At 41.2% G+C, this 25565-nt stretch overlaps 1 protein-coding gene across 4 annotated transcripts in view; it reads left to right on the plus strand.

The window, feature by feature from the left end:
- The window catches only part of Gas2 (growth arrest specific 2), a 118556-nt gene that overhangs the window by 56945 nt on the left and 36046 nt on the right, over nucleotides 1-25565 (plus strand). For 3 of the 4 annotated variants that reach the window (XM_037199216.1, XM_037199219.1, XM_028880177.2), the window contains exons 5-7: nucleotides 1837-1900; nucleotides 8277-8418; nucleotides 15321-15428. In XM_037199216.1, the coding sequence (XP_037055111.1) occupies nucleotides 1837-1900; nucleotides 8277-8418; nucleotides 15321-15428 (314 nt within the window). Of the gene's footprint in view, nucleotides 1-1836; nucleotides 1901-8276; nucleotides 8419-15320; nucleotides 15429-16251; nucleotides 16496-25565 lie in introns of those variants that run through there. The other variant, XM_037199220.1, reaches the window with a different exon arrangement.

The following is a 25565-nucleotide window of genomic DNA, read 5'->3' on the forward strand; positions in this document are numbered from 1 at the left end:
TTTGTCCTCTTCAAAACAAAGTTGGTTTTCTGTGTAATGTTCCTATTTTCACACCGGCACACACCACGTCATGGGAATGCCGAGCTCCTCTGACTAAAGCATCACGACAATCGGGTCGGGTGTTGCTTTTTAGAGGTAGTCACTGCCTGTGAGTACACACTTCTGCTGCCGCTGGTATTTAATGTTGTTTTCCCAGCTTTGACAGAAGATGGGGGAATCAGCAGGGCTCGAAATGTCTTCCTTTCCTCACTTTCATTTGCTCTTGCTCCCTCTCAAAACTCCATTTTGTTATTTTAGTACCCCATTTTAAAAAGCTAGTATCTGAAGAAATTGATGACTTAGATTGACCTTAGTATTTTGATTCTGTTTCTGTGACATCCGTCATTGTTCTGTTTGACATTGCTGTCGGCATAACGTCACCATCTCCAAATAACTGCACTGAAGCTGGCTGAACACATGAGGTCTCATGAGGTGCCTGTCATCCTAGCAACAGGCAGCTGGCACATTTGCACTTGGAAGCTGTAGTATATTCATTTAAAGACTATTTAACTAGAAACTATTCAAGGATCCCTAGTTAAGTTCTGTGACAGTTCTCCATTGGTCAACTAAAACTCAACTTTGCTTATTGGGAATGGGAATTTTTTTTGTTTCAGGTTTCTATGATCAATTATGTTTTTAGTAAGCATTTCTGATGAGCTTTTTTTCTTAAGTTTAAAAGCAGCATTTTATAACCAAATAATACTTAATTTGAAATCCATTTAAACCAGATGAAATCACAAATTTGAATAGTCCCAATACAAATATATTTAATATTCTTATCTACTACAAACAAACCCTGTTGTTTTCTTTGGACTAAATATTGCTATTACATAATGAGTGGACACAATAAATTACAGTATTTAGATTAAGTAAATAGAGAAATAGTGGGACTGGAATTGTTATAAAATTCTAGCTTTATGAATTAGAGCAAGATTGTTATTTTATTATCATATATATTGTTTTAATAGAATAATAACTTTGTGAAGACTTTTCTCTGTACAAAATTTTGTTACATTATTTATTTTATTCAGTGTTGAATATAACATTTTTAAATGCCCCAATTTTGGTTAGGAGGATAGAACAAGCAGCATGTGCTTTTCTTGTGGGCTCAGAAATGCAAGTATGTATTGTCTGCATTGCTGAACTGCCCAAGCCTAGTCACAGAATATGGATGTATTACTATGTAGTACTGTCATATAATACAGAAATAGCATCTCATGAAGGCTGATGGGCCCTTGTTATACTCACACGTCTTAAGAATCTTGTCAGTGGGTGTGTCTCTTTCTAACGTATCACTTATTGATTAGGAAAGAACATCAAGTTGGAGGTCCCATTTGACATCTGCCTTTATTTGGAGGTGAACAAAGAAGCATTGTTTATAAATTTTTATCCTAATTAATTCAGTTTGATGTAAGAATCAGGAATGTACCCAATATATTCAAAAAGTCAATCCTTGCTACATAGTTTTGTGTGTGATGTGTTTAATTTTCTTATATCATAGTTACTACTACATGTGTATCCAGTATGGGCCTACTAATATTAACTAATTGAAGACAATGTTTTTATAGTGAGAGTTCATTGGACCAGTGGGGTTTGGGACACAGGGTAGGTGGAGTTTCAGAAAGTACTGTGCATCTTTAGTTGAGAGTTGGGGATGAGTCTTATGAATGCCAGGATGAGATACAGCTCATCTCTGACTGTGAGGGCCACAGGAGGGACATTGGCAAGCTTGTCACCCATAGGTACTTTACAGTCTTTTCCATCATAAAGGTGTCGTCTGTCTATCTTGTCTTCCAGTTCTGCACAAGCAGCCCCGAGAAGTGTGTCTCTGTTTGCTAGAGCTTGGCCGGATCGCAGCCAGGTAGGTAAGACCTCCTCTATCATGTCAAGGCACAGACACATCTCAGCCTCAGGGAACAAAAGCATACTGACTTCTCATACTGAAATTCAAGTTGGATTCGAAGAAACCATTTAGCAAATGGAATTGCTTGGATCATCTTGAAAGCCATAGTTAAAATTAAACGTACATCTCTAGTACTCTCAACACTGCAGTCATGTGGCCAGGACAGTCTTTGCCTAAGCTGTCATTGATACCATTTAAGTAAATCCATTTCCTTTCATATCTTGACGGAGCATGGAATGCAATCCTCTATGCCTTTAAAGCTTATGCATTTATTTTTACTTATGTTTGTATTCTGTGCCTGCTTGTCTGTACATGCACTATGTGCATGTAGGTGTTGAGATCACGTGAGCCAGTAAAATAGAGTAAGAGACAGCAATGGGTGAGGTTAAATAGAGGATTTATGTAGAAAATTAGGAGAAAGAAAACACCGACTTTTTACATTGTAAAACTGTAGGCCATTAACAAACACTGCCAGTGAACATATCCTTTTTTTAATAGTTAGAAATAATCTCAAGGTCTTTAAATCACTATAGCCAATAAATTTTTAGTGAATTATGCAATATATAAGATTTTTTACTTTATCTCAGTAATTACAGTGAAAAGGATTGATTCAAAATTTTTAATTAAAATTAATATTACTATATGTTTCCCAACAAGGAAAAAATGAACTATTTGAAGCTAGGGAACTATTCCCTAGCTCCAAACCACTTCCAGATAACTGTCTAAAGGCTTTGGGGGACACTCAGGGTTCTACCTTCCAGACACAGTCCAAGCTTGCATCCATTGGCTAGTCAGAATGCCACACCCCTTGGATTCTGCTGCATCCTTGAATTGGGTGGGAGAGGGCACAGGACAGAGGTACTGCTGCGTGCACAGACAGGCCTCCTCCACCAGCTTTGGACCTACTGCCCAAGCCGGAGGAATGGACTAGAGACAACCTTCGCCCCTAGAAGCAACAGACACTAAGAAAAGGCATAATCAACCCACAGCTACCTCAGAGATACTCAACTAGAAGGAACTCAGAGAGTCCAGAAGTTTTATTAAGAAAACACTGTGTGATATAATTATGTGGACAAATATGAGAAAAATGCCAGCTTCCACCTTGTGCTGAAACAGTCCAAATGGATTTGTTGGATGTGTCAAGTTTTGAGAACTGAGAGTAACCACAGGAAGACTGCCTCCACGCAGCAGCTGGAGCTGTTACATCCCTCATCTAGCTGATAGTTATTTTCCTGCTTTAAAATTTTTATTCCATAACTATTTTTTATGACATGACTACATTAATTCAGAAAGAACATTTCTAGTCATGGTTACCACACCATAGGTGAAGCTTGGCTACCAACTTTAGACCTGACATCAATTACCTTCGACACAGGCATGTAAAATTAATACAGATCTTGGTTAACAAAGAGAATAATTTTTCTCAATTTCAATGTACAATGTCATATGAAGAGTTTCCCCTTTGATACAATTAATTAGTTAATTAATTAATTAGTCAATCAATCAGTTTGTTTTAAAACTGGGTCCCCAGTAGGCCAGGCTGGCCTCCCACTCTTTGTATAGTGGAGAGTGACCCTGGTGTCCCACCTTACTTTCCCAGCTCTAGGGTCCCAGGCATGTACGCCCACATGAGGAGCACAGGGTGCTGGAGACACCCCAGGGCTTTGGCATGTTGCACAAACACTATGTGCTGAGCTGCATCTAAAGCTCAGCACAGATAGTTAAGGCAGTGGTTATTCTGTATTGCGCTGTACGTTTTATGACCATGCTTGTTAAGATCAAGGCTGAATTAATTCCAGAAAGTACACCATTGGAGTCAGTATCTCATGGCAGAGTTGACATTAAGCTTGCCTTGGCATTGCGATATTGTAGATTGTGTTTCTGTCTCCTTCAAGTGAGTGGGTCTTGTGAAGCAGTATATGCTTTTCAGTACAAAAGAAAATGGGGTAATGCACTCCTCTTGCTGTTACCTTAAACAATTGAAGGGATGCCAGTCAGATAACTGGTATTCAGGTAAAATGCTTTTTGTTTCCTTCTGAACACATCTGAGCTATTTGTTTGGTTTACTGGAGGCTCCTGAAGTAGGACAGCATGAAGAAGAGATGCTCCCCGCCCCCATCTAGTCCCATTTCACGTAGAAACTCTGCCTCTGGTTTAGATCTAGATTTAAATGCTTGAAGTCACTCCCGTCTCCCGTGTCCACTGCTGGAGATCACACAGTTGAGCGCATTTGAGCAGCTTCAGCCCACACTCAGAAACCACATTCATCTTCTCCTATAAGGATGCCCTTGATCTTACCAAAATTCCTCAAGTCCCTTGAGTTTTCTGCTGTTTGCACTGAAAGGGGATGCCTTCTTATACTCCCCTCTACATGGTACCTGCAGATCTCACATGTATGCTCCTAAGAGCACCAACATCACTTAATAAATGCTTCTGGGAGTGTTCCTGAGCCACTGCTCTGTTCTTCCGCCTGGAGACACTCAGTAGAACTCCTTCAAGAACTGGAGCCAATCTGGGCTCTGGGGTGGTGACTGTACTTTTGTTCTCATGGCAAAAGTTTTTAACTATACAGAGCTGTCATTGTTGGATGGTCAAATTTCTCTGCTAATATTTCAGAAAAATATACACTTCTGAATGCAAGAAACATGACATTGACCAAACCAACTCAACAAAATCAAAAGATTCTTTTGGCCAGTATTTTAGTGTTAATTCTACAAAATGAAGAAATGAACGACTGTGATTTCAGCATCTTTTCAGACTGCAGGATTGGAGTTGTCTTCATCGTGAAAATGACAGCTTCTGAGATGGTAGTGTGGTGGCAAGGGTGGGCGTCAGCAGCACACCACATCATCTCATGACTTTGGGTTACGGTGCTCCCTTGATGCAGAACAACTTTGTAACTGTTCAAAGGAAATATTTGAGAACATTTTCTTTAATCTTATTTTCAGCCATGGTCTAATGAAATGTTACTTAAAAGAAAAGTGATCGTGTGTTAAGATCACTACTTGACTCACTTGGAGGACCTGCAAGGACTGCTGGGAGTTTATGTGTCCTTTCCCATGGCTCGGGCATTTTCCACAAATAAATCTAAGTTTACATTGCCTTAAAATAGGGAAAATGGGGCAAAATTATCTGGCAAGAATCTATAAACCATCTGTTACATGCCTTAGAAAGAGGGAGTTTCATTAGTCTATAAAATTTGTCCCCTGACCCTACTACAATGGAACACAGATGTCTTTTGTTGGAAAGTACAGTCTACTAAATAGTTTGAATATATTTTCTAGGGCAGGAATGAATTTGGTAGTGCATTAATTTCAGTTAGCTTAATCCCAAACACCATATCCTGAGCCAGAAAAATGAAAGACCCATTCCTATATTCTCCCCATACAGTCACCAATCCCAAGACTCCCTAACTTGCTACTTTTTAATGAAATGAAAGTAAGTATCTAGCCTCCCAGTATTTATACTATATCTGTATTTCTGGGCTCTGCAGGAATCAGGACTTTAGCTTTAGTGAATTCAGCTTTCTTAATGACTCCAGTTGGATCCCTATTGGGGTTGATAAAAGGAAACCCCCTTACCCCCAAAGTTCTAACACCCTGTTCTTGGAAAGAAAGGGAAACATTAATTTGTGAAAACCTTATAGAAAGAATGGACATGTGAAGAGGTATAGAAGTTATCACTGATACTAAACCAAGGTATCCTTTTGAAGAACAGAACAATGCATCAGATGACTAAGTTGGCTTGCAGGTACAAGTCTCCATCCTTGGAGGTGGGTCATGATTTACAGCCTGCTGACCCCTCCCGACTGACAGGAAGCCAGTGAATCATATTCCAGTGTCCATTCCAGTACTGGCTGACTCTACCCTGAGCAGCTTGAAGAATTTAAATGCCATTGTAAGCAGCAATTCCAGGCTCAGTGCTGACTCTCTGTGTCAGTGGCACAGCTAGTTTCCAGCTTTCCCAGGTAAAGAAGGATCTCCAAAGAAACATTTTCCATGCATGAGTCTCTTACCAGTTTTATTCAAAGCCGACCTGTTTGTTTTGTGTTGGACGTGAGTTGAGCCTGTTGCCGCTCTAATAGCATATTTGCTATTGTTTTATTTTTTAAGAAAAAATGTATACATCTTATTCTTAGGAGGCACCCACCTTCAGTTGAAAATGAAATCTTTTCCCATCTATTTAACTTACATTTTCAAATATGATGTTTCCACTTATAATTAATACAGAGTTGGCTGTGATCACAGTGTCTTGGATTCCTCCAGACTTACAACCAGGTTTATATTATTCTCTTGAGAACATTCAACACAAGCAAGATTTATACCTTGATGGAGCTAAGAATCCACAGACATCTAGAGCAGTTAAGAGTGTGGTCTTCCAAAGTCCCTCTGGCCTGTCAGTAGCAAAGCTGAGGTTGTTGGGAATCAGGTGTGGTGTTCTCTACCACGATAGAGTCTGTAGGGTACCAAGTGTCTTGTAACAATTCATTGATTGGTTTATACGTACAAAAGGTTAGAAATATGAAATGTAGTGACTAGATCTTTATAGCAGCTGTTTTCTCACTAAGTAGTAACAAAACTTACTTAATAGATTAGAGGCTGTTGTGACATGATAAGCTGTTTGTACTGAATTCTTACATAAGCTTTGCAGCTCTCAAAAGGCATGTGATACACAGAACCCTTCTCACTATCCAAACTCTGAGAAAAAAAAGAAAAGAAAAAAGAGGGGCAGATGAAATATCAAGTGTTTCCTTTATGACTGAAAAGGCCCAAGTTACCAGGCCTACTGAGTGCCTATGACTGGACTCTAGAATCAGGACATCAGCAAGGACAAAGAAGTTTGGGGCTTGTGTCCTTCTTCCTAGAGGTGTAAACCAAGTCAAGCCTGATCAACAAAGCTATGTCCTTTCCTCTCAAAGGGAAGAGTGGGTAATGAGCGAAGAGGCCAGGAACTGAACCAGTTGGACCCCCCTCTGTCAGAACAAAGCATCACCAGGAGGAAAACTGCCTCTCTAGAAATTTGCACTGCACTTGTGTGCGATGGCATCTGTTAAAGTAACGGAGCACAGCAGGAGGACACACACAAGGTTTCCATTGGCTGCTGAATTGACACAGCGCTCAGCCAAAGCAGTGAGCACATGTCAGCATTTCCTCTCTGCTCATAGACTATTTGAATCGGATCTCATCTGCAACCTACTGTTTGGTTTCTCTTGTTTTGTCTAGAGATAGGGTCTCTCCAACTAGTCTAGACTGGCCACAAACTTAACGTCTTCATGCTTCTGTCTCCCAAGGGCTGGGATCACAGGTGTGTGCTGCCACACCTGGTTCACAACAACCTTTTAATCACCAAGTGGTGTTTTCTCTCCTTTATAATAAACAATCATCTGATCAGAAAATGTAGACAAACTGACAACAGAAGCCTGTATTTGAGACTCTGTCCTGTCTCCGTCTTCTGCAGACATTCATCTTTCTGTTAATAAGTGTATGCCTAGATTTTTTTCTAAATGCCTCATAGTTGTCAAGTTCTAGAATTATTTTTATGGTGTCCCCTGCTAAACACAGTTGATATGGACCTATAAAACTCAGTACATCTTTAAGTTTTAATTAAGGAAAACCTGATTGTAGGAGATACAATGATGACATCCATGATCACGTTCTCTCTTGCCCATCCATCCCTCCTCGTCTGTCTCCAAGTCTCCTGAGCATGTATAGTTTACAGACCTTTTATATGTTGTTGTTCTGAATTATTCTTGTGTCCTCTCCCTATAATAATGTTTGTGCTTTCCTTGTGCTATTCCGCAGGGCTTAGCTTGTCTATTGTGCAACACATGCATCGCTCTTGGTATATAAGGACTGAACAGCTCATAATGAATCTCTTCTGTGTAGAATCAGTTACTTCTTTTTCTAATTAGGGTTCTGATGTTTTAATTTTGATATCAACCCTCTGTTTTAATAAACCCTCTGTTAATGATAAAGATATCATTAACAAACATATTTTAAATAAGGCTTTAATTATAGCACTAATATCGTCAATTCTGTTACAGAAAAAGTTCAAGATAAATTCCCTGTGGGTATTCAGGTTGCTGAAACAGAAATATGCTAAATTGAGTATGTTTGCATCATGTACCTCCATGCATATGCACTTATACACAGCAGTTACATGTTTTTTTACCCTGCTCCAAGAATGCTAATTCACAAATGCTAATCCCATTTCAAGGTCAGAGAGTTCATGCCATTGTAAAAGGCAATAGTTTATGGTACTCACAATCCCAGATATTGTACCATTATTATATTGTTGCAATGTGTGTGTGATAACAGTGTCATGCTCTTGAAAGGTATGGTGTGGAGCCTCCTGGTCTGATAAAGCTGGAAAAAGAAATTGAACAAGAAGAGACACTTTCTGCCCCGTCTCCTTCGCCTTCTCCTTCGTCCAAGTCTTCAGGAAAGAAGAGCACTGGGAACCTACTGGATGACGCAGTGAGTGGAGTTTACAAGTCTAAACAGCAGGTTTTTTCCAACTACAAAACCTACCCTGCCTTTTCAGATCTTTCTGACCTTGCTGCATTTTAGCTCCTTTGAATTCACTTTAACTCCTACAAGCAAATCTGTTCTCCTACAGCTCATCCTGAAACTCAAAGCCGAAACAGTGGTTTAAAATAAAGTGCCACTTAATTCCATTGAACAGTAGCTGAAACCCTAGGAAATGAGTCAACTCCTTGACAATGGTTTTTGAAAACATCTAAACCTATTGTTATTCGTTCCCAATTCCTCCTTTCATGGAGATAAACTTGAAGCCCAGAAAGAACCTTGAGGATTGTTGAGGAAGGGGACACAGCCTTCTGACAGAAAGATGACTGCACTTTATTGATTGCCTGGTGCTGGCCAGAGTTGACCATCTCTTCCTGAGAGCTCTTAATTCTAAGAGGAAGGTTGCTTGCAGAGGGGTGGAAATGGGAAGTTTCATGATGCTCAGAGGAGAGATTAGGATCCATCGGTGTTTATCTACTCTGCAGTCCTCTAGGCACAGGCTTTTAGTGATTAGGACATAGCCATGACAGCCTTATTGTAAGGATAAGCAGTTCCTAGGGATATTAAACAATCCTTGCTCATGAGAGTGATGTATTGGACAGTTACTCCCATGTGCTATCATGTTTATATCTTAAATGCATGAAGACATTAATAAACAAGAGGAACCATGAGTTGTCTTGATGTTACTTATGCAAAGTTTACATTTATGGATTGTAATTGCCTGCAAACTTATAGGACACAAGAGTGTGAGAGGCATAAGACTGAAGTATGTCTTGCCCGAGCAAGCAAAGTCCTCAGAAGACTACCAGCCATCTTGATGCCAGCTGTTGATAGGATACCAGCTGCCAGGACTGCAGGCCTCCCTCTCTAGGGTCTGAGCTGAGAAAGAGTGGGAGGGTGGCTGATGAACACTTTCAGATGCAGGAAAAGACATGCATCCGTCTTTTGCTTTTCTCCACATGGCAGATTTAAAAAAGGAGAACCTTAACAACTGCCCAAGCAGCTGTGAGTCCCCACAAAGGCAGCAAACTTCTGCTTGGCCCACCAAGGTGTCTCATACAGTACATTTTTTATCTGATTTCTTTTTGGTATGCTCACTCCACTCAGAATGTACAAATAGCCAGGGAGCTTTCCTACCACAGGAAGGTGTTTTGGAACCCTTTTAGGATCAGTCACATGCCTTGCTTCTCATAAAGCTTCATTTTCAAATTTTGTGCAGTAATTGGATGATATTGTATAATATTAAAGGCATGCTGTTTATATGTTGAGAGTAATTTTTCCGCAGTGTGTTATGCTTTTTCTTTAGACTTAGTGTGAGTTCAGTCTTCTTACAAATGTGTCCCTGGGCTGCCATACCCATTCTGACTCCTTCCCCTCTCCGCTGTGACATCTACTAACGTTCTTCCCTCCCTATACTCTGGTACCGGGCCTGAAGAGTGTCTGGCTAGTGTTATCTTTACTTCCAAATTCCTCAGCCAGGGGGACTTCTCAGCTCTCACTATGAGGTCCATGCCTGTTTTACCACTAGATTCTTGAAATTCCTCTCTGCCAATACCCCTGCAGCCAACATGCTGTGACAAAATGTAAGTGTGGTTCGGTTAGAATTATTGTAGGTACCTCTAGGATCCACCTGAAGCCCTGCCCAACTGACGCCTCACATGTCTCCTTGTTATGTGTTTTCCAACTCTTTGGTCCTTTGAACCATTTCATTCATGTTAAAGGAGCAGTTGTTAGTTCTTCAACGTATTTCTTGAGACTTTTCTTTGAAATGCATATTTTAATATGTAGCTTGGGTTACCTTCCATTGTGTGCATGTGTACCTGTGGCGTGCTTGTATGTGTTCATGCTTGCAGAGGCTAGAGGCCTAACTACTTTTTGTTAGCTCTTTACCTTCTTTTTGTAAATTTTTATACAGGACCTCTCACTAAAGCTGGAGCCCACTGTTTCAGGCCAACCAGCTGGCCAGAGAGCTGTAAGGATCTTCCTGTCTCCATTCCCACCCAGTTTCAGACATGTGCTGGCTTTTTTTGACATGTCTGTTGAGAATCCAAATTCAGGTTTTCATATCTGCATGGCAAGTGTTTTGCCCACAGAGCCATTTCCTCAGCCCACACGTGAAGCTTTTTCTTGGCATTTCTCACCAATGTTGCAGCTTAATTGTTGCTGTCTAAAGTGTTTGTAAGTATGCAATGGGGCAGTTGTCAATGTGGCCTAAATATCCATTCCTCTCAAGATGCAGTCTAATTTTCACAATCAAGTATAGTGCTTTATTGGTCTACATCTCCCCAGCTTCTTGGTACAAACGCTCAGTGAGAAGTCTCCTCTCTGTCCTCTGTATTCGATCATGTCTTCTGAAACATCTGCCCTAAGTGCTCTTCTTCCTGTTGTAGACGAAACAGGTGCTGCCATTTGAGATCATGTGTCAGAACCAGGGCCAAGGAGCAACAATGCTCCCATTTCTTCACCAGCTTGTCTCATGGCTAGCCAGTCTTCATCTTGGGAAGGGGAGAAGTAGGAAGAGAACCCCCCTCCCAAGGTATAGAATAACTCTGAGAGGGATTAGAGGCTATTTCACTAATATACCACTAACTCAGAACAAAAGAACAGTGGTCTAGAGACCTAAGACTGCAGGCCCCTCAACCTGTGCCTCTAAGGACTGTTCTTCCAGGTCAAAGCTACGTGGGCACTTCAGAGGAACCTTGAGAATATAACTATCTGTTTAATGAAGGAATGTGCATTGGAGGACACATTCAATGTGCTAAGTGGACACATCTGCCTCTTACCAGTGAGAACTCTTGTGCCCCATAAATCTTAAGACTAGCATTTCTCAAGGAATGTTTGAAGAAATACTACCACTACAATACCCTGTGGGGAAAGATTAGGTTAGTGTAAGAAATTCAAAGTAGTGCTGTCTCTACCTGGCATTCAGAGAGTTTGCCAACATCACACAGACTCTGCTGAGCTCCCTTAAAAGATCTAGTTGACCTGGACTTTCTCAAATATACTAGAACATGAACCTTTTTGTGATAGTTTCTTACATTCTTCAGTCTTGTAAACTACATTGAATTCTTTGCATTGTGTTTAAGTGATGGTTTCTCACTGAAGTATTTTATCTCAAAGACAGTGAGACAGAAGGAAAAGTAATTTGAATCTCATTAATGGTTTAAATCAGATCCCTTTTATCTAAGGTAAAAAGGAAATAGTTACCATTACAACCATTTCACCATACACCACGCACATGTAGCCATTTGGAACTGAACTTGATGTAACTCAATAAAAGTAGCCAGGAAAGGAATTTAAAAGAAAGACGATTCTCTAAGTTTCTGTGTGTAATTAGCACTGGGTTGTTTCGTACAAAGTTATTGTCCGCTACTCCCTTGCCCCCAAACAGAAGAAAGATGAGGGTACGGAAGAGTAAAGGAAAGAAGCCGAAGAAACAGGAACAGAGGAGACAGAAGGAAAGGGGAGCCTGCCAGGAGGATCATGTTCCAGCGGAGGACTTCAGAAAGAGCCGGACTGAAAGCACCTTTGTTTGCTCACATGCTCTAGTCTGAGTCTTAGGGGAACTGCAGGGGAATAGGCGACCTTTTCTGTGGACAATACCACCCCCCTTCCTTAATCAAGATCGCACAGAGGAAACACAGTGGTGTCCATTCCGATCGCTTTATTCCCTATGTCCTGATGCAGAGATCCAGCTGTGATAGGCGCGGTGGCGGGGGTGGCCTGAGTGCTCCTCTCTACTTTCCCTTGTCTTAAGCCCGCTCTCACGGGGAGTTGAATGCAGTTCTAAGAAATGGCTCTTACTGTCTGCCTTCTCTTCATCAACTTCCTCGGTCTGGGGATGAAAGATAGTGGAATTCTGAGTAACCAGGCCCCTCTTGAAATCACATTTCAGCCCCAAACTGGCTGGGTTCCGAGCCAAGAACAGAGCACCTGGCAGGGAGTTACCTCCTGGTAATGTAAGAAGCAGGGCTGTCATCATTCACCATTAACTTAACAATGTGTTTCCAATGCTCCTGGTCTGGCCTTTTCCCTTCTATTTTTTCCTCCGCCCCTGACATAAATGAAATAAGAAAAACAAGGCCTTGCTTTCCAAACAAACAAATAAGTCTATTTTTTAGTGAAGAAGGCATGAAGAAAGGGCAGGCCACTTGAGAAAATGTTCCTGGTGCTAATTTGACACTAATAGGATCTGTATTTTTTCTGAGGATCCTGCAAGATGGAGGAGATGTTGCCCACACAGACTCAGGATTGCCCTTTGTCAGTAGAGAATTTGCCCAGTAAGTTTTGATGCCTTAGGCTGTAAGTTTTGTTGCTCTCTAGTCTCCTAGGTGACAAAGATCTCAACCCTGTCTCCTAGCTCCTTTTTGTTATCCTCACTCTTTTTTTCAAAGCCCCTATGGTAGCGGTGAGGATGCTATATGTCTATGGACATTTTACAAACATCTGTAGGAAGAGATATGCACAGAAAACACTAAAAATAGTGCATAGGTGCATTCCAGACCCCTGACCTCATGGCTAGTTCAGAATGCTAGTCTGCTCTGTAAGGGATTGCTACACTATTTCTCATCATTTAGGTCACTTGCTTTAACATTACCATAACAAGATGGCAAAAGCTCAGATTTCAAATCCGTGGCTTGATTACTAACTGAATGATAGATGTTCCCTCACTCTACAGAGAAAGTCATCTTTAAGGCTGTCTGGATCTAGGCTTCCTCTGCTCCAATGATTTCCCTGTGTCTCCTGTGAAGATCAATTCCATTGTTAGTATGATTATTTTATGTATGTGTCCAGTGTCCATCTGTTGAACTCTTTTCTATTCCATTAGGGTGTTAGGCTTTATGTTTGGGTTCAAGATGAAATAAAATATTATCTTAGCCCTTGGGGAACTAAACCCATCAAGGAGATTCCTAGGTTAACCACTATTGATTCACTAGGCTTCTGTCACAGTAATGACTCAGAATCTTAGGCTTGTGTTGTTGGAAAACTTTAGGATGGGAGAAGAGACTGATGGGCGTGTGTGTCCTGAGTTAGTTCTTTCACTTTCAAGACAGTGTTATTTTGTTTGTGTCATTGAGGCACTGTTTGCTTGTTCTTAGGATAATTTTTTCCTTGCATTCCTCTACCATTCGTGGTTTTTACTCTGGTGTGTTTTGCTTTCATACTTCTGGAATCTTCCATACTCTAACAAGACCATTGCATAATTCTTTTGTAACAAAAATTAAGGGAGTTCATAAATTACTTTCCTTGTAGTTTTTGCTTGGTAAAAGAGTGATTGAATTCCAGTCATTATATCATTAAAAATAATGTTTGAGGTCTTGAGTGATGGCCTGGGGTTGAGAATGCTTACTCTTGATGCATGAAGACCCTCATAAAAGGAAGACCTGGTTACACTGTTCCATAACCTCAGAGCTATGGGGGAGGAGACAGGAGGCTGGCTCTCTGGAGAGAATGCCGGTCACGAGCTCCACTAGCTTCCCCAGTTCAGTGACAGACTCAGTCCCAAGGGAATTAGGCAGAGAGAAACACACACACACACACACACACACACACACACACACACACACACCAAACATATGTGTGCATACACCATACATTGACATACTTATAAACAGAGTCAATGAATAAGTAAATGAACAATGGCTGGATTTCTTGATGACCACTCTAAGTATCCTAAATTTCTTATCTGTTGAATTAATTTTATCTTTATATGGTAGCTACTAACAGCTGATTATAGTTCAAGGAAATTATGGTTGAAGTATTTGACATTGAACATATGAGATATTTGGGTTACTCTGGATTGTCTGAAAAATACTTTCTCATTTAAAAACATTCTAGAAGTTGCATGGATTATGAAACAAGTGAATTTTCTAGCAATATTCTTAAGATTTGCAGTGTTCATGCATGTTCATGAGAACTCCAAAAGAATATTAATCAAAGTCGTGTTTTAATTACTCATTTTAAATGTCAGGTAATGCAATAGTTGATACCTAAGATGGGGTGAAATGCAGATAATTTTGAGTGATCCAGTAGTAACATTTCAGGGGAAAATCTTAGAGTTTCAAACAAAACAAGAGAAGAGTTTCCAAAAAAAAAAAATTGTTTTTCATTTATTTCAAACCTAAATAGATAAGTGGAATGGGATTGTATTGAAGAAACATTCTGTGTCACATGAATTTGCCCCAGCTTTCAGTGTGGTTAGCCTAGGCACGCTTTATTTTACCATTCAGTGCCTTTGTTGTGTGGACCCCACACACATGTCATGACAGCTAATCTTATCTGATGCCCTCCCTCCTCATCAGGGTCATCGTCAGCCATACGCTCAGAACCTCAGAAGATGCTTCCAGACCCTGGTATTCACACTTCCCCTGGGACCCTGTCTTAGTTAGGGTTTTATTGCTGTGAAGAGACACCATGACCACCACAACTCTTATAAAGGGAAACATTTAATTGAGGCGGCTTACAGTTTCAGAGGTTCAGTCCATTATCATCATGACGGGACATGGTGGTATGAAGGCAGACATGGTGTTAGAGGAGGAGCTGAGAGTTCTATGTCTTGATCTGCAGTTAGCAGAAAGACTGCCACACTAGCTTGAGCCTAGGAGACCTCAAAGCCCACCCCCACAGTGACACACTTCCTCCAACAAAGCCACACCTCCTTCCGTATGTACCGAGCATTCAACCACGAGTCTATGGGGTCTACTCCTGTTCAAACCACCATAGTCCCTGTGCTCACATCGTTTCTGATAAAGAACAAGTCTACATGATGAGCAGTTCAGCCATGTTTGAAATCTTGGAGAGTAATCACATGTGATTTTACTGGGGGCAATGAATGCGCTACTCTATTTCAGGTAAAACGAATCTCTGAAGACCCTCCCTGCAAGTGCCCAACTAAGTTCTGTGTGGAGCGGCTCTCTCAAGGTCGATATCGAGTGGGAGAGAAGATCCTCTTCATCAGGGTAAAGTCCACTTTCTCTTTCTCATCTTGTCCTACATGAGCATTTTCTGAACCTGAGTCAGAGAAAATGTCAAGGAATGTAGCTGGCCAGGAACGCCCTCTGGTGTCATTGTGGCTGCAGGGTGTGGACCTGTGCAGAGCAGTAGATATGATAATATGCTACCAAAGGCTGGGTGAACAGAGCATGTCTTTATACATACAGAGGTATCAGCTCCCATGGGAAAAGTTAGCCATTTATGTTTCCTGTATTCATTTCATTTCAGTAGAATGGAATGGAAATGTGCCCTTCCAGGACTTCCATATATCATAGTGTGGAAATAGATCATCGCCCTCTTGGTTCTGGGCAGCTGGACAAATTAGTTCAGCAAGTGTTTTCCACAAGTCTGGATTAGGGACGGATGTGATGAGATTGAAAAGCTCCGTCTGGGAACTGGAGATGGAGCGCAGATGGGAGGAGTCTTGCCTTGCATTGTGGGGTCCTGGGTTTGATCCCCAAAACTGCACAAAAATCACCTCATTACAGTATTCTGCTTAACAGTGACTAACACTTCCCACCTGGGTTAGAAGAGAGAGAATGGCCTCAATTTAAATCGCCAGTGTCCTTGGGGACTGACAGGGCTCTGGAAGGTTGAGTTTAAAGCTTTTCACTCAGAATCTGCTTTGCTAAGTCAAGAGAGCTTAGTGTCTCAAAACAAGTTTGTGATGTTTGCTAAGGGCAAAAAATCTTCTTTAAAAAACTGAAAATATAACTACATATATCTACCCCTAGAAAGCTTTGGTTCAGAAAAGGACTTTTTCTGTGTCCTTTTGTGTTCTTCCTAAAGAAAGCACGCTTTATTCGCTTCTCCTTTGAACCTGGTGAAAGCATCCTGTTGGTTGCCTCCTCGTAGACAGAAGCATCTTAACGTATGTATCAGGTGAGATCGTGGAACACCAGACACCATCTGAGATGACCCATAGGAGACTTTTCAGTGTGAAATTTTATTCATTTTAACTTGCAACTGAAATGTATTAATACAGCAGGCCTCTTTAAGAATCTGCAACATGAATAAACAAATCTTTATCTTAATTTTATCTTAAATGATGTCAATCATTTCAGAGTTTTACTTATATTCAGATTAATGTTTACTTGATAAAAACAAATCCAGGTAATAATGGCTTTTCTGCTTGGGAATGTCAGCCTTGTGACATAAATAGACCAGTGTTAGAGGTGATCACCCTGGGTCCAGGGCCTCAGCTGGAGAGGCAGGCGTCCAGGTCGCTATTGTTGCCTTGCTCTTTCTTGCAAGGAAAACATGCATTTTTAAAGCTCCGTTGCCTGCTTTCCCCATCACCACATTAAATAACAATGCTTTAGAGTCTCTATGGATGCATTAACATTTTACCAGGCTGATTGCTCAGTTGAGAATCAGCCTCCATTAGAATATGAGACCCCAGAGCCTACAGTCAAAACAAAGGGCCTTATTAAACAGCCTTCCCTTTTTGTGATAGAAATGTTAATAACTTGGACACTGTTTCCTCAGATGTCACCTAGGATCTACAGGCAAAAGAATTCAGTGTGCATACTTAATTGTGTCCATCTGATCTTCATGTGTGTTCAGTTGTCAGACTTTGGTTTCCATGTTTACAAACTGCGTAACATTTTATAGCAGCTATCAGGTGAGCTCGTGTCTGACGGTCATTTCTTTTTTCAGGAAACGTTTCCTTCCTGCTAATTTTATTCTATCATTTATAGAAGAATCCAGACTTTTATCATGACTGATTGTGTTTACACTTAGTATCGCTCACCGTCAGGCAAGCCTGTAAAACTGTGACCCACAGAACTGTCTCTCGCTGACTGGTAGCAAGGTATAGCAACAGGCTGTTAGGACATGCTTTCAGCAGTTTTTGTTTTGTTTTGTTTATCTATCTATCTATCTATCTATCTATCTATCTATCTATCTATCATCTACCTATTTTGTTTTTTCGAGACAGAGTTTCTCTGTGTAGCTTTGGAGCCTGTCCTGGAACTCACTCCGTAGCCCAGGCTGGCCTCGAACTCACAGAGCTCTGCCTGCCTCTGCCTCCTGAATGCTGGGATTAAAGGCATGCACTACCACTGCCCACTGTCAGCAGTTTTTAGTGACACTTAGCCCTAAATCTCGTACTTTCACATAGTTTTACTCTTTCATAACACTTTTCATGTGAAAATGGATTTTTTTTTCAAATGGTATAGTTTTAAGGAAATTTTGTATCACTGCCTAAACTGGAAACTAAACCTTTTTTTTTTTTTTTTTTTTTTTTTTTTTTGGTTTTTCAAGACAGGGTTTCTCTGTGTAGCTTTGCGCCTTTCCTGGGACTCACTTGGTAGCCTACGCTGGCCTCGAACTCACAGAGATCTGCCTGGCTCTGCCTCCCGAGTGCTGGGATTAAAGGCGTGCGCCACCACTGCCCAGCGAAACTAAATCTTTTCACAAAGTTAAATGCCATGAACATATACTCACAGATATTTTTAATATTTTTATTCTTGAGAATTCCATGTACACATATTTTCATCATATCCACTTTACTCTCCTTTCAACTCCTCCCTGCATCCCCCTTCCAGTTTCGTGTCTTGTCTTTTAACAACCCATTGGGCCACATTAGTGTTGCCTGTACACACACACACACACACACACACACACACACACACACACTCACGTGTGGGGCCATCAGTGGAATGTGGTCAACCTGCCTAGAGCCACGTACCTGAAAATAACTCACTCCTTCCCTGAGTGTCCATTGGCTTCCAGTAGCTGCTCCGCTACGCTCCCTCATCCATGCTGAACTGCTGGCTGGACGGATTATGTGCATGCAGCCACAGCTGTCGGGAGCTCCCGAGTGCAGTGGCCGCTGTGTCCAACAGACACCATTTCACAGCATTCCTCTCTGTCCTCCCGTCTCTCTACCCCCTCTTCCCTGATGCTTCCTGAGTCTGAGGGTCAGGGGTCATGATCTAGAGACCCACTATGGCTAAGAACTTCACACAGGCTAATTCTCTGTGCTGTGATCAGTTGTCCCTGCAGTAACTGCCATCTATTGCACAGAACAGCTTTCAAAGATAGAATATTTGTCCTGTGAGTCTGTGTCCACCATGACAGAGTGCTCTTGGAATCTGAGACAACTTCTGCTTGTCCTTAGAGACTTCCTAACTGAAGTCTGAGGCACCCCACACGGTACATTTCTCTATTTTCTCACTGTGTTGGATGAGGAGATGTTCTATAGCCCGTTGATAAACATGTGCTTTGACTAATGCTTTAGATTTGTGTCTGGCTGGGCCTCACGTGGTGGATTGTCATTGTGCTCTGATTGTGTGAGGAAGTGTCAGTCATTACTCAGAAATCAGTGGTGTTGATCTTATGGCTGTAGAAGGTGGTATTTTAACTGTGGTTCTGAACACTTGATTAAAGGGCACGTGTTTATAGTGGAAACCTCAGACACAGGAGCCAGGTGACCATTTCCAATAGCTCAGTTGCATTTTTTGTATGAACATATTTTAAACTTTTAAACTTCGCCTGAAGCTGTCTAATACAGCTTCTTTGATACATTTATGAATATTATTGTATAAAATATACAGACAGTGAAACATGCTATCTCAGGCTTCATCCTCCATTATTCACCCATCTTGAGAGCAGCTTTGTTTTCCTAAGGAGATAATGAACCTGCTGAATTCAAAGAACAATGCGGAGTCACGTAAGGCCAGCGAAATCATCGGACTTCAAGGTATCTGAGTGATTAAAGCACAGGTTCAGAAAGAATCAGCAAGTCCTACATGGGATAATTATACCCAGTGCAGTAACTCTTCCCTCATACCATTTTGTGGTTGGATATATACATGAGCATATTTTCTCTTTGTACATTGAAAGAAAAATAATAATGTTATAGTAGATTTAAAAAAAAAATAGGTAAGAATGTGTGTGGCATTCAGAGAAAGATCCGGGAAGGTGCCTTATGCAGTGTCTCTGCTAAGTATATGTATTATCTGTGAACTTCTAGAACACAGCATAACTAATGCACGTTTCAGTAGATGCCCCTGGATGCTTATGTAGACATCTTTGTTCGTATGTGCAAGTGTCTAGAGCAGTGGGTCTCAACCTTCCTAACATTTCAACCCTTTAATACAGTTCCTCATGGTGTGGTGACCCCCCCAACCATAAATTTATTTCATTACTACATCATAACTGTAATTTTGCTATGGTTTTGAATCATAACATAAATATTTTTAGAGATACAGGATTGCCAAAGGGGTCATGACCCACAGGTTGAGACCCTCTGGTCTAGAGGCTTGACTTAGTCTCTCCCCAGATATAAATATAATGAAACCCTTAGTACAGAGAACAAACTCTGTAATCTTTTTATTCTGGTGTTAATCTAAATCTTAGTAATCATCTCTCAAATGAAAAAAGAAATTGTCTCTAGCTGATGAACAACAATTTCTCAAAGCTAGATTTTCCCTTGTATTTTTCATGAACAAAATTTTGGGGTTGTTTTGGGGATTTGGACTGGGGAGTTCGTTCACCAAGTAAAGCACTTGCCACACAAGCATGGGGACCTAGGTCCATCAGAATCCAGGTAAAATTGCAGCTGGTAGCCTGTGCCTATAACCTCAGCAGGTGGAGACAGGGCAGGTAGCCTGCTTACCGGCAGCAGAATGCCAAGGAGAACCTGTGTTTATGAAGTAGAAGACAAGGACAGGCCCCTGGGGTCATTCGGGGACCTCTGTATGTACACGGTGGTATGTGCACTTGTGGTCACACACTGGAACCTATGTGCCCATGTACACAAGCATATACACACAAAGCACTTTTTTCCAACATAACATTTTTATTGATTATTTGGATATTTCACATCATGCACCCTGTTCACACTCACTTCCCATTCCTCCCAGGCCTGCCTCCCCCACCCCCCACCCCGCCCCTGTGACTCCCTGCCCCCTGAAAAACACGAAGAAAAAAAGATGAACACAAGTCCAATTTATGTTTACCCACATGCTCACTGGAGCATGGTCAGACTCCCAGCAGCCAGCCCCTTAAAGAGAACTGAGCCCTTCTCCACCCACACCCCTGCCAGAAGCCCTCAATTGAGTTTTTGGTGCTTTGTTTTTTCATTAAAAGCAGCTTTGCGTCTATTCTGAAGGTAGAACCTTACTGCCTTACTGTCATCCAAGGTAAATCTCATTGATTTCGGGATTTAGATGCTCATGACAAAAAAAAAAAAAAAAAAAAACTCTAACAATTTCTACAGTGACAGAGATACTTAGTCAGCCAGACAATGCTTCACTGAAATGCGAGCCAAAGGTTCCTGGCTGCTGCCTGGATCCTGCATGGTCCTTCTCCCTTCCATCACCTCTGTCTAATGGGGCCTCCCACAGTGAAAACTCATCTGCAGCACAATGTGTAAGCCAGGGGGAGGATTTCAGGACCCCCATGGGATAACCAGTGTGCAGTCTTACTGTGACCTGGAATGTGTCCCCAGGGGAGACACATCAACATCTGGGAACCCTGTACAATGCAGACTCTTGGACCTTCTCAGAGAGAGACAGGAACTCTAAGGTTAGGGTCAAACAACTCGTGTTTCCACAAGTCTGTGAGTGGTAAACGTATGTCCTGGATCTCAAAAACCATGAATCTTTAGAGAGAAAGAGCTCCTTATAGGAAGAAGTTCACTGAAGTACTACACAATCAGAAACACACACACACACACACACACACACACACACACATCTCCTTACAAAAGAACATTAACCTTGAGATACAGAAAATTACCATTTATTTTATTTGAACGTTTATTTTCATTTTATGTGGTTGGGTGTTTTGCCTGGGTGTTTGTCTGTGCACCGTGTGTGTGCAGTACCCATGGAGACCAGAAGAGGGCATCAGATTCCTTGAAATTAAAGTTACTGATGGTTGTAAGCCACCTTAAAGGTGCTGAGAATTGAGCCTGGGTCCCCTGGAAGAGCAACCAGTGATCTTAATTGCTGAACTATCTCTCCAGCTTCCAGAAAAGGACAATTTTAAAGACATTTATGTATTGGGTGGGGGTGGTTAACATACATGGTAAAGTCAAAGTAAGCTTTTCAGCTATTCGAAACAGTTTATGTAGAAATGACATATGAGCAAAGTGAGAATAGAATGGTAAAAATTGAAGGCAGTTTTTAGTTACTGAGAATATAGAATTATGAATGTGAAAATTTTTTCTTCTTTCTGATGAAGATGATTAAATATGACCTAAGAGAAGTCAGCAAACTGGTACAGTTATAAATTTAAAAATAATTAAAGATCCTTTGAAAGCTGTCATTTAATTATCTGACTGTTGGTTTAAATGGATCTTTCTCTGAGCTTCTGTCTCCTGGAGGAAGATAAGAGACTGCATTGCAATTCTGTTACTGTTATTTAGCCAGGAAGGAGTATGCAGTTTGTTTAAAACTTCTTACATGTTTTTCCGGTATGGCTGTTCACTTTCTCATTACCGATGCCTGGCAAAAGACAGCCTATTGGAAGGATTAATTCTGGTTTAGAGTTTAAGAGTATGCGGCCCACTGTGGCAGGGGTGGCAGGGGATGTGACCTCCAACTGAGGAGATGGCATTGCCCACACTCAGGCTGGGTCTTACCTCTGGGAATGTCCTCACAGACATGCCCAGGTGTGTGTCTCCTAGGTGATTCCAAATCTATTCCTGTTGACAGTGAATGTAAATCCTGGAGAAAGTTCTTATCTGATTATGTTTGCATGTACCCTCTCTATTTTGAAATCTTACTTTGTTGATGATTATCCCTAGGAAACTTTCAAATATTAGTTCCCTCTCTGACTACTGTGTTTTGTCTCTGCAGATCCCAACAGTGAGCTATATCCAGAATCCCTTTGATCATTAATGTTTAGTAACGTGGTGTCCCATCCCTATAAAACTTAGCAACATGGAAATAGATCACGATAAAGATTAGTATGAAGAATCTCTGCTGGTGTATGAAATGGTTGCAAACTACACAGCCAAGCCAGTAGAATTCCCATGGGGTGAAATCTCCACACCTAACAACATTCCTGTAGCGCTGTGTGTGAACAGGGTATCATATGCTTTGAGATAACACCGCATAAACATGAGAGTTTTTTAAAGTTAACCAGAATGCATTCCCATATCTAACATAGTAAATTTGGGCTGTTCAAAGTAGATTCTAAACAACAGCCACTCTGAAAACTGATCAAGACATCTGTAGAGATGGACAGTAAAGAGTTTAGCCAGCCTGTTAAATGACTCTAAATATTGATAGCTGACTCTGTTCACCCTTTCTGAACACTTAGCATATCTCACTGCAGTTCCTCACCACAGTGGGATAAATTTTGTTTGTTACCATTCCCATTTTAAAGTCCAGGAAGCTAAGACACAGGACTTGAGTGACTTCTGACGTCACACAATCTGACAAGGGTGGCGCATGCCTGCAGACCCAGTGCTGGTGAGACTGAGGCAGGAGGACTGAGTTAAAGGGCCAGCCTGAGATACACAGTGAAACTAAAGTGCCTGGGCACAAAAGGAAACTGTGGCTCAGTTTTTTCAGACCTTCCTAAATTGCTAATTAGCGTTGGTGAAACTGAGGTCCAAACCCTAGCAGCTCACCTTTTGTACCAACCCTTTACCAGTAAGTGATGCTGCTTTCTTTACTCACTGCTCCTTGCAGCACTCAGGGTGTGTTCTTTAATATTCTAGAGAGAGAGTCCTCAGTAGCATTTCCCAAGTATAGTCAACCTTAGAATTGCTCCCCATCCGTGTTTTTCCCAGAGTGTCATCTTGGGTGACAAGTTAAATGAAAACACATTTTAGGAAAGACATTATGGGTTGAAACAAAATTTTTAAATTATTTAAAACTCAGAATTGTATTGACATGCAAGTTGTCTAGAACTTGCTTACCACAGTCTAAAAATAAATGTATCTCAAGGCCCTTACTGTAAGGACTGAGTCTGTGCTCAGTTTGGTCTGGAAGTGATTCCCAAGGAACTGAGCAGAGAAACTGTGTAGGAAAGACAACTGAAGCTTAATTAGTGCCATTTGTGCTAGGAATTTCCCAAGTACTTCACATACTGTGTCTAAGAGATTCACCTCTTTCATGTAGCCGGGAAATTGTTTTAATCTTGTCTATAGGTAAAGGAGTGTTTACTATTTCAAGTAAGTGTTCTGTATACAAAGTTCAAGTCCAGACTTCTGGGAGAGCACACTCCACTCCAAGCCTTCTGGAGAGAAGGGTTGCCAAATGCTAGTCGTTTAGAAAGTGGCTAAGGTGGTGCACACCTGTAATTCTAGCACCTGGGAGGGAGGTGGAGGCAAAAGGATCAGAAGGTGGTAGGGGGGGTTATCCTCAAACTTGCTATTTAGCTGAGAAAATGTGAGACTTTATTTCAAATTAGGTTAACCTTTTTAAAATGATCTGTCCAGTTCTCCGACATATTTACAATTTGGCTATAATAAATCACCCTCTGCCATTTTCCCTTGAAGTCCTCAGAATACATAGGGTTTCAGCTGCATGGCCAACAGGGCTCACTCTGTCTAAAGCAACTCATCCATCACCGGCCTGCCTTAGTCACGGTTACTACAACCAGAGACGCTAACCAAATGGCACTGCTCAAAATTGTCTCTTCCTGCTGCTGTCAAAATGGAAGAGAGCTTTGTGCAGTTAAGATATGCCGTTATCTGCTTGAGTCCCTTAACAGAACTCAATGAAAATTCTCTGATTGCCTGAATCGTCTTGTTGAGTCTCCCATGGTAATTTCGGAAAACTTTAAAGTCCATGAGTTTTCTTTGGAGACATCTTTATAACATATGTCTGCATGTTGGTACAACTCAATGCTCTTCCATCCTGAAGAGTCTCATCGTTCCAGGTTTTTATTTCTCATCTTAAGAAATACACAGGAACCCTAAGAAAGAGACAATGAATAGTGTAGCTGGCAGTCAGGAGAGAGGTTTGTAGAGAGGCACCTTCTGCAAACTGTCTTTGAATTGACTCATCTTAGATCAATAGAAAGGTCACACATGCTCTTATTGACTCTGTGAGAATTTTTTCTTTGCCCTAAAATTTCTTCAGAATATTAAGTCTGTGTGGTGAAAATCAACTCACTATGGCTGGATAAGCCAGAGAGGTGCCTAGATCCGTTGCCATAGTAACCGCTCCTGGCAGTGTCTTCTGGGACTCTGAGGGAAGGTCCAATGAGAGAGTCCTATTACCTGCTGCTGTTTTGACACATATCGATTTACTGGGAGTAACAAATAACCAGACTCAAATTGCAGACTTCTCCTGGTGATTAAAAAATGGACTGTTGTGTAGATGTAACCAACCGTCTTATTAAATAAGAATACAAATACAAATAAAATACCACCATACTGTTGTGCAAAAACGCGGAGTAGTGACTAGTAGGGAGTGAGATTAAAGCCTCCGTTTGTCTTATCGCGAGCATCGCAGGAACAGCCATTACCCAGGGCCGGGAAACCTGCGTTTGTACCCTCCATCCAACCTGCAAAGTTGTGAGAGTGGCGATTATGTTTTCAGAACGAGAGGGCAGGTTATGCTTGTTTTTAGGCCTCGTTTCTGTCTGTAAAATCCCAGAACATGGCTACAGTGTTCAGATGGGCGGGAATGACAGTGAGCATTTATGAACACCTCCCTTTCTAGTTCATTTGTCCCCACACAGCATTGGTTTAGTTAGGCAAAGGAACCCCAAATATTTATAATGCAGCAGGAAACCCAGAATTTCAATTCCCTTCTTTTAGATAATGTGTTTGCTCCTTTAAAGAATTTTAACTTGTCATTTACCCATGTTCACTGGGGCTAACAACAGGGTGTAGATGGCACTCTGGTAAAAATGTCTCTTGAGTACTTAACAAACGATAATAAATCCTGTTAGCCTTTTCTTTCTGAGGAAGTAATGTATGGTAGAGAAATGCAAAATAATTACTTAAGGAGGTGCCCCCAACTGAAAGAACTCAGCTGACATCTTGGCATTATTGGGGGGGGGAGTGTATTTTTGAGACTGAAAACCTTCAAATATGGAAAATTCAAACCAGGTTTTTTTCCAGGATTATAGCCCGATACTATATACATTTTAGATCACCTTTAAAATGAGAGAAATGAAGTTTAATA

Source organism: Peromyscus leucopus, chromosome 1 (assembly GCF_004664715.2).
Source record: "Peromyscus leucopus breed LL Stock chromosome 1, UCI_PerLeu_2.1, whole genome shotgun sequence".
NCBI classification, from domain to species: Eukaryota; Metazoa; Chordata; class Mammalia; order Rodentia; family Cricetidae; genus Peromyscus; species Peromyscus leucopus.